Here is an 18295-nt window from a genome sequence, read left to right on the forward strand (position 1 = left end):
TTTCATCCTCATTTCATGCACAGCCTCTCAGCACCCAGTTCTACCCCTACTTCAAGCAGGGAACCTGGCTCTAGTTCCCCTGCCTCCCATGAAGCACATTCAGTCTCCTTTGCCTTGTGTGACCTGCACTCCTTACTGCTTCTGCTGCTGTAGATTTCTAGCCTGGAGGTCTTGTAGTTTTAGTTCTATGACTTGTATTTCTGTTCAGTTTCTGGTCCATGGAGATGCTTATCATTTTTGAGCCTGGGCTATATCTTCTTGGATTTCAACCTTTTACATTTTATCAATTTTTACTCTGCGTCTGGAGCAAAAGTGCAACATGTTGATAAATGTGGATTAAAATCATTCTTTTAACTGCTGTATGGTATTCTATCATATGAATAGATCGCATTCTATTTATCCATTACTAGATGATTTTTGATAACACTTGAATTTAAGAAATAGTGAGTTGAAACAAATGTAGTTCCATGACTTACGCTCTGTTGAAAAACTAAATGGAAAATACTAAATTCACTTCAAGATACTTTGCTATATGTGTGAAAGGTGACATTAAATAATTCTGGAGGTAGGTGAAATGCAGACATTTGCGGAAGACAAGTGGGAAACATCTGTGGCTTCAGGTAGGTGGAATGAGCTCTGTGGTGGAACTCATAAAAAGAAAAGAGAGTTCAGGAGTGAATTTTTAGAACTACCCAAGTATAGGTGGTAATAAGAGAAATGAGAACCCTTGAAGAGAGATTGAATGGGGACATTCGAAATGTAGGAATGAGAAAATAATTTCTAGAACAATATGTACTATTGCAGCAAACCACTAAGATGATGAAACTAAAACAGTGATAGTCTCAGAATAACACTTGAGTTCTAATCTCCACCTTTCCTTTCACTAGTTATGAGGCTTTGGGTTAACAAACTGGGTCTCAATTTTTACATCTGTAAAGTATGTAATAGATGGTTTCTAAGATTCCTTCTACCTGTAAAATGTGATGCTTATGTGTTTTAATAAGTGGAATGTTGGTGACCTTGAGAAAACCTTGAGTAGGTTGTCAAGTCCCAGTTGTAGAATGTTAAGGAGGTTTCTTTGATGTCCCAGGATATGATGCCACACAAAAGTGAGAAGGCATACTGTAGCAAGAGACATTAGATAACAGCAGTCAGAAGATGTTTTGAATGTACTTTTGAATCCCTCCCAATGCCTTGGGAAACAAACTCAATAATTTTTTTTTTTTTTTTTTTTTTTTGGAGACGGAGTCTCGCTCTGTCACCCAGGCTGGAGTGCAGTGGTACAATCTCAGCTCACTACACCCTCCACCTCCCCAGTTCAAGCAATTCCCTTGCCTCAGCCTCCTGAGTAGGTGGGATTACAGGCGTACACCACCATGTCTGGCTAATTTTTTGGTATTTTTACTACAGGTGGGGTTTCACCATGTTGGCCAGACTGGTCACAAACTTCTGACCTCAGGCAATCCACCCACCTCGACCTCCGAAAGTGCTGGGATTGCAGGTGTGAGCCACCACACCTGGCCATATTTTTCTTATAGTTAATTAAACTTCAAGGTTTGGTTTAACCAAGTGAACCATCTGGGATTTTTCATGTTTTATTTGTTACATTTCTTTAAAAAAGAGATACATGTATTAGGGATTTATTTTGAAGTAATACAGCATTACCTAGAGTAAAGACTTCGGTTGATTCAATATTTGTCTGCATTTGAGGAATGATTGATTAACAGAATTGTTAACTTGAGACTACTACATAAGCTACCCGTGAATACACCTCTAGACAGTTGTAAGGGATAAATAGAGTACTTCTGGGATATTTATGATCCCATTGTGGCGTAGGCACCTGCAGAAAATGTAAATCCCTTTATTTTTCCCTAGGATGCTCCTAAAGATTGTGAATTTGGAGATTTGATGTCCAAATCTGGATGCTTTCTGCCATTGGAAAGTCCCTGATTCTAGACAGAGTTTCATTTTACAATTTCCTAAAAATTATGTAAAATATATACTGTTTATTTAGGATCATTTATAAGACTAATCAAACATGAGAACAAATTAATGTTTGTTTTAGGTTTTATAATAAATAGAAACACAGACTAAGACATATGGCAGGAACCTGTGGTCTTTTTCAAATAGTGTACCGCATCTTCCTCTTCTGGAGTCATATCTGACTGAATTGTGATTGAGGAAATGCCCCCAGGTCTTGGAATCAAGAGTGAGGATTGGCAAGATGGAGAAACAGGCATACCTCTCCTAAAAATGACCACTGTGCTGCTAAAATCTGCTCTTATGTAACATTAGACAGGTGTGCCATGGACCAGGACCTGAGTGTATGAAGGTTTGCTTATTTGCACTGGGAGTAGAGCTAGCCTGGTTCCACCGCAGATGGCTTCATTCTCTCTTCCTCTCTTTGTTAGTATCACCTTCAACCTCACTCTGCTGGTAGCCTGATTTCTAACTGCTTAGGATTCAAAGACCCCTAAAGTTGAAAGAAGCTTTTCTCTCAGTGGGTGTTTTTATTTAATAAGAAGGGAAAAAAACACACACCAGTTTGCCTGTGGGTGGTATTCTTCACAGGGTTGCAGCTAGCATTTGGTTTCCATTTATCACTCTCAGTTGCCCACGTGGTTATGCTGGCCTTTATGCTGTTTGTAGTAAATTTTGTTTTACTTGTGATTGGCCATTTTCTGTTAGAAGGTCATGGTGGAATGCACCAGAGAACTTCTGAACATGGCATATGTTACATTTTAGCATTTGATGATTGTAATACATCCTTATTGGTAATATTTTCCAAAGTAGATTTATTTACATTTTGCCCTCTTCAGAAGTGGGGCTTATGAATATTAAATACTTGTTAATGGTCAGATGAAGATACTGACTGCTAGAATATAAATCAAAATCATTAATTTCAGAGAATGCTTAGTCAGCAGAAACCATCTACCTCTTCAGAGTATAACTTCAGGAAGACATTGGAACTCATGCTAAGAAAAGCTCAGGCGTACAATGCATGCAGTATAGTTCAGTTTGGATGGACTTTTGGATAATGAATAAAATATATAAGTTGAAAGACTAGGACAGAATTGCTTTCTGAAATTTACTGGACATTTTGTAAAATCATGATTTCTTATATTTACTAATTTTTCCTGCTTAAAGATAAGTGGAAAATAAGAAAATTGGGAGAAAACAGATTATCTTGAAACCATGATTTTTATTTATGTAGCTTTTAAGGGAACATATTCAGTATGTATAGTGAATCACAACTCTAGTACACTTGCTTCTTTTTTATTTAATAGTGAATATTCTCAAAGCCCGTATCCAAAGCCTAACCCATCTATAAAAGTCTGCTGGCCTTACCTATAAATTAATAAATAAACATTGATTTTAAGATTTTAACAAGTGGAAAGGAAGGTGCAGAAAATGGTAATGGTGATGACACAAAATAAGGTTGGAAAGTTATGAAGGAACCAGATCATGAAGGGCTTTTTATGCTTACTGTATTCGTTTTCTATTGCTGCTATAATAAATTACTATAAACGTAACGGCTTAAAGCAATACCTACTTAGTATTTCACGGTCCTGTGGGACAGAAGTCTGGGCACAGTGTGACTCAGCTGAGTTCTCTGCTTAGGGTCTCACAAGGCCAAAATCAATATGTCAGCAGGGCTATTTTCTATATCAGAGGCTCTGGAGGAGAATCTCTTTGCAGGTACAGTCAGAATGGTGGCAGAATTCTCTTCTCTCTTACACTTTCCATGTGTGCCATCTTCAAACCAGCAATGGTGTGTCAAAATCTGGTGCTTTGACTGTCTCTGACTTCCTCTTTTGCTACTAGTTGGAAACTCCGTTTTTGAAGGCTCATATGATTAGATTAGGCCTACCCAGATATGGGAGCCAAAATTCTGCCTACCACAATCATGTTGAAGAGTTAGGACTTTATTTTGGTGGGTATTATGTGATTTTAAGTAGAGGAGTGATGGGATACAATTTGTGCTTTATAACAAACCCTGTGGCTATCATAAAGACAAGAATTGTCTTGGGCCATCCTGAGATCATGGAAAGCCATTAGCTTTTTTAAGAAGAAAGGGATTTCAGACAGTGAATAAAGTGCTTACAAAATCTGTGGAAGGGCTGGAGGAGCAGACTTAGGCCTCCTCTCTAGGATTGACTCTAGAGTAGTACCATGGAACTGGCCCACCAAGGGCACTGCTCACCTTTGTAAGGAATCAAGTAAAGGGAAAATTCACAAGCTGCTGTCCCTGGTGCTGATCACATCACTTTAACTGTGATCTGGAGATCAGCAAGCTGCTGCTGGGGTCGTTGACTCTAGAAACAGACTGCTTGAACTGTGTGATCTAGTCATTTGGAAGCCTCTACCCAAACTGTTTCCACACTATATCTACTAGATCTACTGCCTCTCTCCAGGGCTGTGATTGATAGAAGCTAAATCTCATTGGCAACAGAGTATGGGAAATGTATTTTTCAGCTTTTCCATCTTTGAAATACAGGAAGGCCTACCAGGAGGAGGGTGAAACAGATATTGAGAAAGCTCATCTAGTTTATGCAGCCACAAAAAATTGTAGCAATCTAGGTTATTAATTATAGTGGCCTGAATTTATAAGGTGAGTGAACAAGAGAAATGCAGATAGATTCATGGGATATGTAGGAAGATGAGTGGGATGTGGTAATTGATTGAATGAGAGAAGTAGAGAAGAGATAGGAGAGAAATAAATAAGATGACTGTCCACTTTCTGGCTAGGATAATTAGATAGTTTCCAGTGCCACTTACTGAGATACGAAAGACTAGAAGAGGACACAGTTGGGGACTGGCAGTTGTTTTTGAACATGTTGATTTTGAGAAAACTAAGACTTCAGAGTGTCTGATTTATAGGTCATTTAATTTTTAGATGTACTTGCCCATTTATGGAAGATAGGATAATTTCTGAATGTAGGTCATAATTTTGTGTACAAATATGTTTATGGTTGAGATTAATTCAGTTGGCTATAATGTCAAGTATGAATGAGTCTAGGAGTATACAGTTGTTACTGTGTTTTAGTTTTATATTTAAATAGATTCAGGGCTTATCCCTAGTTCTTTAATCTCAGTGTTGAGTAGTGGGGTTTTGTTTTTGTTTTTTACCAGAAGGACTCATGGTGCTCTATTTCTTATTTCTCATTTTAGAATATCTGCTTATTAAATTTATTTCTGGAAAAAACGTGATGCCTTACTTCATTTTGTGTTGCTATAACAATACCACAGACTTGGTAATTTATAAAGAAAATAAATTTATTTCTCAGTTCTGCAGGCTAGAAAATCCAGTATCAGGGTGCCAGCATCTGGCTATGGCTTTCCTACTGTATTATCCATGATGGAAGGAGGAAGGACAAGAGAGCAAGAGAGGGCTGAACTCACTTTTGCCAGGATAACTAGCTGACTCCCTCTGTAACACCATTAATCTATTCATGAAGCCCTTGTGACCTAGTCGCCTCTAAAAGGTGCCCCCTGTCAACACTGTTGCACTGGGTATTAAGTTTCCAGCACATGAGCTTGGTGAGGGGGAGCACATTCAAACCAAAGCACTAGGTTAGGTATAATATTTTGGGGCCATTCTTTCTAATTCATTTATTTGGGTCTGTGTCGGTGGTGTTTTGCTCTTCAGTTTGTTTCTTTAGCTCTGCAGTCTCCATTTTCATCTCATTCTACAGTTTATCATTTTATCTTTTAGTGCTGGTTTTATATTGAAGTACTTAGTAATTTCTAGACTTTTGAGTTTTGTGGAGTGTTTTCTTTTTCTTCAGTTGTGTTTTCTCTCAGATTGAGTTCTGCCTCTGTCTTTTACTTATTATGTGTTCCTCTCCTTTATTCTTTTTGCTGTGGTATGTGCTCTGTTGCTATTTTCGGTCTCATCATCTTGCTTGTGCTTGAAGTGGTCACTTCTCTTCATGTCATCTCTTTGCTGAAATGTAGTATGAGTAAATTCTCTTTGAACACTTTGACATTGTTTCTTTTGTTACTCCTAGGCAAAATATGAGAGCTAGGGTATTACAATTTTACTTTTCTATAGTCTGAAGGTAAAACATCTCTAGACTTGGGTTCAGTTCTTATTTGACCACTGGGTTCTGCTGTCTTTTCTGAGATTTTGTTAAATTTTCGTAACCTAGTTTCAGTTATTTGAAGGCATATACTAGGATATGGGGTGGGGAAAAGATACCCCTAGACTTTGAATCATCTTACCTTTTCAGTTTAGAGCCTTGGAAAATTTCAAGTCCTGGCAGCTTTGTGTTTGTTTGTTTTGCTTTGTTTTGTTTTGTTTGCCTTTGCTAAAATCCTGACATCTTGAAGTCCCACCTAAGTAGATTTCAGTCATTCATATATCTATATCTATATCTATATATATGTGTGCATTTTTTTTTTCTGAGACGGAGTCTCACTCTGTCACCCAGGCTGGAGTACAGTGGCACAATCCCAGCTCACTGCAACCTCCACCTCCTGGTTCAAGCGATTCTTCTGCCTCAGCCTCCTGAGTAGCTGGGACTACAGGCGCACACCACCACGCCTGGCTAATTTTTTGCATTTTTAGTAGAGACAGGGTTTCACCATGTTGACCACGCTGGTCTCGAACTCCTGACCTCGTGATCCACCTGCCTCAGCCTCCCAAAGTGCTGGGATTACAGGTGTGAGCCACTGTGTCCAGCAATCTTATATGTTTTAATGGGTATATGTGCTTTAAAATAAGCTTCAGAGCAGCAGTAATATAATGTAAATATTTTTATTTGTTTATGAACATAGAATTTACAAAGTGTTTACTCGTTTGATATTTTATTTGGTTCTTATGACTGTCTTATACAGTAGGAAGGGAAGAAATTATTCCTAATTTTACTAATGAGGAAACTGAGATCCAAAAAGACAGTGAGTTGCCAAGTCACACAGCTAATTATAAAATGGAGTCAAGATCCTGAAGACAGAGCCAGGGCTATTTTTAGCGTTCCCTATTATTCCACTTATTAGAAATGATTACTTCCATCTCTAAGCACAGCAATCTTTTTTTTTTTCTTTTAAGAGATGGGGTCTCGCTATGTTGTCCATGCTGGTCAAACTCCTGGGCTCAAGTGATTCTTCCCCTTGGGCTTCCCAAGGTGCTAGGATTCCAGGTGCGAGCCACCACTCCTGGCCACAGTGGTCTTACTGTATGTTTAATGTACCCACAAACCTTATTATGACATTGATTTTAACTGAGTTAAAGCTGAAAGTGGTGTGGAGGAGGTAGGGGGATAATTTTGTGTGACTTGTATTCTGATCCTTAATTAAAGTGACCTCACTGTATCTTGGTTTTAATAAAACTAATATTAATTTTTTTCAGCATTTTTTCCCTTTCTGATATGTAGGAAACTTGTAAGTGTCCTTGATAAAATCGGATCTAGATCCTCCAGGGCTGGCAGTGCAGACAGAATTTTCTCTATGGGAAACGTGACCTTTGTGGGCCCTATTCTCATCTCTGTAATTCACTTTCCTCTTGGTGTCTTTTGCTCTGTATTCCTTCCTTGATCAAGAAACGTGTATCCCTTATTTACCACTTTTTTCCAAGAATGTATTCTTGATTCTTCCATAAATTCTATGTATTACACCTGAAATTAGACTGGAACATTCAAACAAGGCATCTCTGAAAGAGTTAGGTTAATTGCTAACATACAACTACATGTTTTTCTTTATAAGTTATGGCTTCTCCAGGCCTCAGAAACTGCTGGCCTCCCTCCGTCTTTCCATCTATTCCCAAGAGATACATGCCTGGATATCTGCACTTCTTGGTGATGACACCCAAGAAAGCAAGTTCTACAGAGAGATTGGACTTCTATTATCTTTATAGTGTCTACTTTTCTAGGTTCCATTTTTTCCTAAGCCTATTCTTATGTAATCATTGATTAACAGTAGGCATGTGACCATCTTCAGGAAAAATGATTCCCCGGTTTTACAGTGGCCTCCCTCGGGCACTCATATTAGGTCACAGAATGCACAGTATCATAATGATAGAGTAAGATTTTTTAAAGATGTTGAGCCTAGTAATATTGTTTATCTGTAGTTGGGAAGAAGTCCACAGTACATGTGCTAGTAGTTTAAGCTGACAGTGTTGTTGTTTTTAATCCTTCTAGGTATCATGAACTGATCACAAAATATGGGAAGTTGGAGCCTTTGGCAGAAGTGGACCTAAGACCCCAGAGCAGTGCAAAAGTAGAAGTCCACTTTAACGATCAGGTGGAAGAAATGAGCATTCGTCTGGACCAAACAGTTGCAGAACTAAAGAAACAGTTAAAAACTCTGGTACAGTTACCCACAAGCAACATGCTTCTCTACTATTTTGACCATGAAGCACCCTTTGGCCCAGAGGAAATGAAGTACAGCTCTCGGGCATTGCATTCTTTTGGCATTAGGGATGGAGATAAAATTTACGTGGAATCCAAAACAAAATAACCTCTACCAGCCTTGTGAAAACGTACACATAAGGACTTGTTGCAGGGCATTTGTTTTTAATGTGGTTTTCTTTAGGAGGGAGGAGGTTGTTTTTGTTTTGTTTTGTTCTGTTTAGGTTTGGGAGGGATTTTGTATTTTTTCCCCCCTGGAGTGGGTAGGGGGCCATTTTTGGTATTTTCTACCACAGATTTACTTGGCTCAGCCAGTGGAATTGGCCACATTTCCAGTGTATGTGCCCTCTGTAAGGAAAGATGACAAAGAAATCACCGACTTCTTACTGTGTTCACTGGGATTTGCCTGCCACCTGATTATCGTTACTGTTGGGTACACTTGTGAAGATAACATGAACAGTGTAGCCTCTTAGAAGGGTCTCCTAGAGAATTTAAACGGGGGGACAAGGAATCTTCACAGGAAGGGCCAGAACTTCTCTCTCCCAGTTCTTCCTTCCACTACCCTCCCTCCTTGGCTTTTTTGGTTCAGTTCCATTTTTTTTCATTTTGATGTGTGGTTTACCTAACAGTTTTGTTCTGTTCATAATTCTTATTTCTCAACCTGGGTGATGTTTTTGTTCTCATTTCTCCCTTTTGAAATAATTGAAAGTGTTTTAAGCATTTTTCAACCTGATTCTAATCTCAGGTACGCAGTAAGAAGCTATAACTCTGTTAGAACCTCGAAGAAGAATAGATGTAGAGTGAAAACTCCAGGAAAACTTGCAGTTATTCTGGAAGCACCGGCAGAACAGTCTGATCTCTTTGTATGTTACTGACTCACTTTTAATGTCCCTTGTACGTTATGTCAGCCATTATTTTCATAACATGAAATATGTCAGATTCTAGAGTTCTTTTGTTTTTGCTTATTGAATGTATTTTCTCATGTCTTTCTTTTTCATTACTTTAAACTATTGGGAACTGAGGCCTGACTTTATAAATAATTCAATAGAGTCCTGGATACGTGCACCAGGAGAGTTGAGAATTAGCTCACAAACTATCTATGGTGTGTGTGGGGAATGAAGTTGAGGAATGTGGGGGAAGAGCTTATGACTTTCCCACCTGTGTCATCCATTCGAAGACCTTGCTCTTGCACTTTGCATTAAAAGTGGGAAACATTAATCAAAGGGAGCTTTTATGCCCAGGTTTTCCCTGGGGCTTTGTGATGTAATAATTGAACAATTCTTTTGTTTTACATTTCAATTTAGTTGCCTCATAGAAGTATAACTGCCCAATCTATGAGTAAAGTATAAGTGTCAAAACTTCACAATTGCCTCCAAGTCATATTTTTTGCAGAAGCACATTTAAAGCACTTTTCTGTAAAAGCTAGTTCCTTACCTACTTGGAAATCTTTTTGTTTGTTCTTCTATTCCTTTGTTAATCAGATGTAATCCCTTTCTTTAATGTGTATTTTTCTCGGTCCACCATGTTTATGGATGGGAAGCTTGAGAAATACAAGTGTGTAAGTGAAGTATTTTTCAAAGAATGCAATTATCTGATTGCATTTGACCTTTTGACCTTTGTTACATAATTCCACCCCTCCTACAAATTTAATTTTTTTATGAAATTTTTAGGTGACTCTTGTAAAATCTTCATGTATGAGGAGTTGTGTTTATTAACGCTACTTTTTAAATTTTCCTGTGCCATGTGGCAGATGTTTATTCTCTTAATGCACTTCAGGTTTGCTATCTGTAAAGCCTTTGACCCAGGCCTACTGAGTCAAATCTACATTCAGTGTAACATTAAAGGTGGAAACCAAAGGGTTTGAGAAAGATGAATAAGGCCTATTCTCCTTCTGCTGCAGACATTATCTTTCAAAATCATAAAAATGAGCAATGGAGATCCAGGCTGGGTATAGACAAGAATAATTATTTTGCAAACACATTTTCCTGACAGACTTTTGGTAGGAAAAAAGTATGGCAACAGTGTCATGAAGATTGAAACTGTAGGTGCTTTGTGTATGTACGCATGAGTGCAGACGAGTTTGAGAGAGAAACAGTGTAATTGAGCCCCAAGCTTTTGTCCGCCTGGGAAACAGATGCATTCTTATTTTTTGAAGTTGTATGACCCTGGACTGTCCCACAGCAGAAGGCAGAACAAACACTTATGTTATGCTTTAATCATAAGTGGAATGGTCACAATTAATAAGATATTTTATATATGGCAAAGTTTTATGAAATGCTTTTTTACTATTAGAGACCTGTTTCTTCTGTTATTACAGAACACAGTGTTGATCAACTGCGGGCATAATTCTTTTATTATACAGTTGCATGTAAAGGGAGCTTCTCATTTAATTCAGCGAATATGGGTATTTTTACGGCATTGTAATTGATGGTTTTAATAATTGCTGAATAATTTTTGATTAAGAGAAAAATGTAATACAATTACTGGTCTTTTAGAGTTACAGGACAGAAGTTAATGCAAAAAGCTATTTGAGCATGTGTACTTATAGATTCATTTGGGTGGCTGAGTAAAGATGCTGCTTTTGAAATAAAATTGGTGCTGTGTAGACACTTGTAACCAAAATTGTTTTTATAACAGGATTAAAAGAAGGAGAGAAGAGACCATGGACCTTTGAGTTTACATGTTATGCCTAATTGATTATCTGCAGCTTATCTGTATTTTAATACTGACTTTGCCCAGATTCAGTGAGAGCATATTACTGACATTTTGAGGCAAAATGCTGTCATAGCCAGTATTACTGATATGTTGCCGCAGGCACAATGTATAGAACATATCTTTTCTAAAATAGGAATTATTTCCAATTATGAAAAAGGAAAAGAATAATAAAGAAAACCAAATCAAAGCCAAGGGATCTTTTCTACATGTGGGTGAATGGCTGCTGAAGCCATTGTAGAAATCAATTTTTGAATTTGAATTGTTGAAATATCCTAGATTGCTTTAAAGGAAAAAATCCAGTCATATATCTTTTTTTATTATTAAGTTTTGCAACCTTTTGCCACCATTGCCATAAATACGTAAGAAAGCAGCAGATAGTATAAGCCCCTTGTTATTAAGACCTTTCAGTTAATATTAAGGCCAAAATGTAACTTGAGCTACGTATAACAGGGCTGAATGCTACAGTGTTTTTAAAAATTTCACTTATTTTTAAAGAAAGGAAAATTCAGTTCTAACCAGATGTTCCAGCTGTGTTGCTCAACCAGCAGTGGTAGGAGCAGAGAGCACTTGCACTACGAGCTGATCACCATTTGAGGCGTGCAGCTGATAGCTGTTACTAACGCACATGTGAGTGTAGCTTGCTGCATGAAAATACTAGGCTCTAGGGCATGTAAAACATGAATACAGAATACTAGATTGTTCTAAGTAATGTCATTTCTATTTATGAATTTGATTTTTCCCTTCATTTCATGTCAAATTGAAAATGCAAACAAACTGCTTTCAAGAACACCCAGAAGCTATCTGTGTTACCAGATGTGTTGTGAACACTCTACTGTTTTTCATAGGTGCTTCCTTGAAATATATGTCCATTGTAGTGGTGGAGAGGGACTGGACTCTCTCAGGCTCTTTACTTGCCAGTTGTCTCCTGCAGTTAATGGAAATATATAATTTTAGAATATAATTTAAACATGAAGGTCTATTCTTTGCATTTTTTATTTATATATATATATATAGATAATCTTTAAAAAATTAAAATTCAAGTCCATTTTCTCTTTGTGTTCTGATTTTTTTTCTGGAGTGTGGGGTCAAGGTATATGTTTATTTTTATATAGCTAAAAATATTCATTGGTTCTGTGGTTGAGTTCTCTGGAGGATTGGCCCAAACTAGTAAAAGTCTGACCATTTTGACAAATTTAATTGGAATTTTGCCAGAGTTGAAAACTAGAAAACAAAGATTCATAAGAGACGTGTTATTGCTTTTCTGTTAGCAAAATCTTATACTTCTGACATGCTCTTTATACTGCTTTTTTATCCTTTGAGGATAAACCCTGTCTTAAGATATTTGGCATCACCTTTTATGAGTAAGATTGAAAAATCTCATTTGTTGAAATTAAAATTTGCCAGTTCTTATTCAGGGGCTACTTTTTTCCTTAGAAAAATAGTTTTTTATATGTATTAGAATTTTGTACATTTGAACCCTGCTTGCTTATCAATAATTTCTTGGTAAGCCGTTATGAATTAACCTTCACCAAGGATTAAAGTCTAAGGACTGTACTTTATTTCTGTATTTAAGAGACAGAGTTCATTCACTTGTCTTTCAATGCCTCAGAAATACATAAGTATCATGACCTGTTTAAGATTATTTCTGCCTGCTATTCAAATTTCAAAGAACTGTAATTTAAGCCTCTGTGCTACGTTTTATTTAATTACTATTTAGTATGAGCTTCTCTGAGTACCTGCAAAGTAGACATGTATCAAGACATCCAATAACTATTGGACTGGAAAATACTGTGACTTTCTCTAGTTATTAGAATGCATTTAAAACAAAAAGGTTGGCTTTTGAAGTCACATTTCTCTTTCAGTTCTTCTCTGGAAAAGAAGTTCCTATTTGGTCTTTACAACAACCCTACGAGGTTGACACTCTTATCTCCATTTTCTTACTAGTGAGGAAATTGATGCACAGATAGGTTAAGTAATACCAAAAGTTACATGGCTGGTAAATGGCAAGACCAGGATGCAAACGCAAGCAGTTTGGTTGCAGAACCCATGCACTGACAGCTGTACTGTAGTGCTTACTGCTAAAGTTCCCCAGCACACACCTTTATTGTTAGTCTTCCTTTTCACTGAAAAATTAAAATGAGATGTCCTCAATATCCATTTACTAAATTGATTGGCTCTGTAACAGAATCACTGATGTGGCTGATAGCTCTAGATCCAGACTGGAATTTGCCCTCAAACCATTTCCAGAATTGAGAAATTGTGGTTGGGATGTATCTGTTGTCCCCCCTTCTCCTCTGAAATGCCATATTGGACATAGGATGGGTGTTACTCACAATAATAAATGAACAAGTAATGTGACCCAAGAAGACTGATGATTTGTTTTTTAACCTCGGGACATTCTAGAGCCCTAAAACTGGTTTCAGCAGATAGCCAAAGGTGAGAGAGATCACTCAGTTCCAACTCAGACTTTTATCAAGGAGGCATGATGTTCCAGGTGAACTTAAAATAGGCATTTATTGAGGAAAAACAATAATTTAATGTTCCAGGAGCCTTTATCAAAGGTTTTGTTATTGGAAAGGATGAGGCAGTCACGCTACTGTTCCTCCTTAAAATTCAAGAGAGAGCCTTCTAAAGAATATAAATATTACTTTTAAAATAGAGGAGACAGCTTTTCTATTATGGTCTGCAGGATCTAGATCTGTTAAAAAAAAAAAAAGACAATGCAATTTCAGTTCATCAGATCATTCTGACTTTGCATTCCTGAATGCTTCTTAGTCACTTAAGTAATACAATTAAGGTGTTAAATAAATAAAAACAAGACTCTGGGAAGCAGACGTCAAATAATACAGACTAAAGAGAAAAATGTTTTCCAAAATATTTGATACATTTGAGGGCAGATGTAAGCTTTATTCCATTGTTAGGGAATACAACTAGGACAATAGGAACTGTCTTGGTTGTGTTAAAATTTTGTTTGCTTTAAATTTGAATTTCATTTTTCCATTACCTCATGTATTTTGAGGATCCTGTTATGGACAACATTACCATTTTCAGGGAGAATGTAAATATAGCCTTAGATGTAATCACCTGAATGAGCTAGATCTAGGAGGTTAGACATTATTCACTCAGTGGATAAGTGGTAGAAACAACTGCATTACAGAACTATTTGGACTCCATGGTAGTTCATACAGTGAAGCAAAACAGTTGTACAGGGCTTGTAAATTTATCAGAGACATCAATGTCACAGATTCTGTTGTCCAGGAAGCAGATGCTGAGGTGGAGTTGGGAGTGCAGGAAGTTTGCTGGGGAGTAACACCTGTGAAAGAACGGGGAAGAAGTAGGGTTGAGCGAGATGGACCATCAGACCATGCTACAGACCTGAATCAATCAGCCCAATAGGATGCTCTGGAGCACAGATTTTCCATTAGATGAGTCCTACCTTGGCCAGAAATGGCCAGGGCCCTTTACCAATACTTTTCTCAATCGTTGATATGGGAATGCTTCAAGAACATAACCTCAGCTTGAACTGATATAGATGCTAAAGGAGCCAACAGTTGGAAGCTGTCAGCTAACCGTACACCTTGTAGCTGGAAATCATCCCTTTTCTGAGGGTGGGTCTGAGTTTTGCATCTTAGTGTCTGCCACGGTCCACTCCATGCAATGTGTAGATCCAATTTTCCATCCATGATCAATGGCAGCTCCTCTAGGGCTCTGGTGGGCCTCTTTATCTGAGAGGAAACTTAGAAGAGGGAGGCTAGGAAAATGGCTTAACACTCCTGTCACTGCAGTTGATTTCAGAGTGACAACTGGTACCCACTCTCTCCCTCTTCCACTATCCTTATAACCCCTTGGCTTTTGTCTCTCTGGTCTCAGTGGCTTACCTGGTGGTTTCACTCAAACCTTAATCAAACCTTCGTTCCTTATAGTCTGAGTCCTTCGTAATCGTATGCTGATCAGACTAGGGTTGCTACACTTGTCCATCACAGTCTAATTGGGTAAGGGAGTACCAAGAGGCACCAAAATTGGTCACCTGAGTGCCATATGTTATCCCTTGAACCCAATGTATAACAATAGCCCTGCCTCCTCCTGCTGATCAGAGTCAACTACTCCTAACAAGATGATGGTTCATGTTCTTGCCTGCTAGTCTTTGCATACAAGGATCCCAGTGTGTCCAGGCACCATTACAGCCCATAGCTTATCATTCAGCAGGACTCACATCCCCTGGTGAGAATGTACCCTCTTGAGGAACCAGGACTTCCAACTGCATAGGCCAGAGATGAGGGGTTGGGGAGCACAAAGTCCCCCAGTAATCACTGGGAGTAATGGCAAGTAGGGCCACTCCTGCCTTCACACCTTGGTTCCTGGATCCATGTAGTCTTATTACTGGGGACACCGCACCCTACAAAGGTCTCCAACTCGCTGTGTACACAGTATCCTGGAGAATAGCACCTCATCCTTGCATAATATTGTCTTCAGGGTGGTGCTTCACCTACTCCTTAAGCAATTTACTTCAATTCTCACCTGGCATCTTCTCAGCTGGCATCTTCCGCTCATACTGTCACTACTCCAACCAGTGAATCCCATGGCCATGGGCTCACTGCCACACTTCCTTTTCCATAAAGCAGGTTCCCTAGTCAGATGCTATTTTGCATGGAATTCTATGCTTATGGATAAGGCATTCTGCAAGCCTCCCATTAGTGGTGCTGGCTGAGGCCCCTGGGCAAGAGAGGCATACCCATGTCCAGAATATGGCTCCATCCCTGTGGAAAGGAAGTGCTGACCCTTCTAGGATGAAAGGGGTCCAATGTGGTTATTTTGCCACTAGATGGCCAAATGGTCTCCCCAACAGTAACATATTGGGATTTCAGCCTTGGTCTCTGTTATTCGCAGGTTGAACAGATTGAACATTTCAGATACCGTGGTATCTAGACCAGCCTGCTAAATGGAAGTTCGTGCTGTTTGACCCATGCATAACCTCCAATCCTGCTGCTGTAGCCACTTTATATATGCGCCCATTGGACCAACACTGATGAAGACTGCTTTACATCAACTGGCCGAGTTATTTTGTCTACTTGGTTGTTTAGTTCCTGTTTTGTAGTGGATGTTTTCTGGTAGGTGATAATATATGACACAAAGATCTTCACACTTCATGTCCACCCTCATCTGTCTATCCAGGCCCCTTTGTCACTGATTTTCCCATCTTTTTCTTTCCAGGCCTTTGTCCAGCCAGCTATGTCATTCACCACTGCCTATGAGTTTGTACATATTCTAACCTCAGAACTCTTTCTCCTTTGACACAAAATGCATGACAAGATATATCACCCAAAGCACCACACGTTGAGAGGATGTTCTCTTATCATTGTCTTTCAAGGCCACTCGAATGAGGCTGTCATGAAGCCAACCAGCGTCTGCTTTAGGCTTGCGCGCACACACACCAATTGAGTCCATCCATGCACCAGGCTTAGGCTTCTTCCTCCTCCTCCATCTTGTCGTATTCACCTTCCCACATATAGCCATATGTGTGATCTGGTTGGGGAGCAGGTACTGACACAACTATGTCAGGTGACATGGAGTCTGGACTACCTACTCAGGCATCTTACTCATGACTGGTCCCAGATATGTCATTTCCATCTTATGCTAGATTGCTACTGGGTCCACTTGACTTCATGACTTGGTGGGTCCAACAAGGCGTAGGTCTTCGTGGGAAGTTCTGGATACATGACCACTGTCTCTTAGACAAATATTCCATCACATGGCCTAGTCCCATGAGAGAGCTGATTTTCAGAAGGTGTGTAATTCTTTGCTGCAGATGGCATGACGTTGCTCCGGAACTCCAGGGGCCTATGTGGTAGTTCTTCCCCTGGGGTTTGCAATAAAGTCCACATTTCATCTTTTTCCACCAAACACACCTCCAATATCAAAGGACCTACTGAACACATGGCCCAAGCATCAGAGCTGCTTGCATCGTAGCCTGGAGCTGCAATGGAATTCTTTTATGTTCTCAGACCAACACAAAACTGGCTTAATTTCATATCACCTGAAGCAATTTCTCTGGGTTTGGAACATGTAGCCTCCAGAACCCAAAGAAGCTGACAAAGAAGAAAGAATTTCTTTGTAGACAGGCTACAAGATGCAGCAATTTGCCTTTTCCTTTGGAGGAGTTGTCCCAGCATGTTCCTGGCCACTGGATTCCTTACAACTTTACTGAAATAGCATCCCTGAATCTTTGTAGGATTTATCTTCCACCTTCTGGAGCCCCTGTGTGTTACTAAGGCGTCCAGCCTGCTGGCCATCTCTTGCCCATGGTGCCCGGTTTGTTGATGTTGTCAATACAGTGAATCAAGGTGATGTTCTGTAGTACCCAGATGACTCAGAACTCTTTCATTACAATATGAAAGAAGGTGGGAGACTTATAGCCCTGGGGCAAAGCTAGAAATATAGATATATATTGTTGTCTGTTCCATAAGATGTGAACTATTTTTGACCCTCATTCCTGATTCAAACAGGGAAAAAAATGCATTTGTCAAATGAATGGCCACATATCACGTATCTGAAGCACAGCAGCTGCGATTGGTACTACCACTTGGTTGAAGTTGGAGTAGTCCATAGCCATTCTCTAGGATCCATCCTGGCCAGTTCGATAAAGATATGGTAAGAGTTCACCACCACTTTTCTTTAAGAGTGATACTAATGTTTACCATTCTCCCCACAGCCCAGGGTGCAATATTCTTTTATGTGACTACTTTAGTCGGAGTAGGGACAGGGAGTGTCAGAGATTTCCACTTGCCTTCCTTACTATGATAGTTGTTACTCTATAAGCTAAAGATGCAATGTGCCAAGTATTAATACATCAATCCCAATGGTACTCACTCACCGACCAGCTTCCTAATCCAATGAATGATAAGTCAGCTTGGTCTCTCCCCACGCACCTGATGTTCCCTCACAGCCAGATTCTCAAAGGCATTCTAATTCATGTATGCCACCATCTTGTGTATCTGGTTATGCCCAGATGGCATTTATACCAGCAGCAGTCCTGCCTCGAGAAGAATGGAGCATCCAACGTGGGCCAAAAGGGTTGAGATATAAGTATCCTAGAGTGCATGGAAAAAGAAAACAATTAGTATGCTGCTAGCAGTTTATTAAAATAGAGCTGACGATTTTGCTTCGAGACATTTAGGTTCACTACTGGACTAAAACCTTAATACAGGCTGGACAAAGAGAATCCTTCTCTAGGT

The 18295-nt window shown here is 39.1% G+C and overlaps 1 protein-coding gene across 10 annotated transcripts in view; it reads left to right on the plus strand.

The window, feature by feature from the left end:
* Positions 1-18295, plus strand: part of LOC105476345 (tubulin-specific chaperone cofactor E-like protein) — a 167740-nt gene that overhangs the window by 53285 nt on the left and 96160 nt on the right. For 5 of the 10 annotated variants that reach the window (XM_011732169.3, XM_011732166.3, XM_071075727.1 and 2 more), the window contains one exon: positions 8139-13421. The exons of 1 other annotated variant lie outside the window; for it this stretch is intronic. In XM_011732169.3, the coding sequence (XP_011730471.1) occupies positions 8139-8457 (319 nt within the window). In that variant the 3' untranslated portion in view covers positions 8458-13421. Of the gene's footprint in view, positions 1-8138; positions 13422-15986; positions 16172-17566; positions 17712-18295 lie in introns of those variants that run through there. 4 more of the 10 variants (XM_011732175.2, XM_011732179.3, XM_011732177.2 and 1 more) reach the window with 4 other exon arrangements.

Source organism: Macaca nemestrina, chromosome 12, assembly GCF_043159975.1.
Source record: "Macaca nemestrina isolate mMacNem1 chromosome 12, mMacNem.hap1, whole genome shotgun sequence".
Classification (NCBI taxonomy): Eukaryota; Metazoa; Chordata; class Mammalia; order Primates; family Cercopithecidae; genus Macaca; species Macaca nemestrina.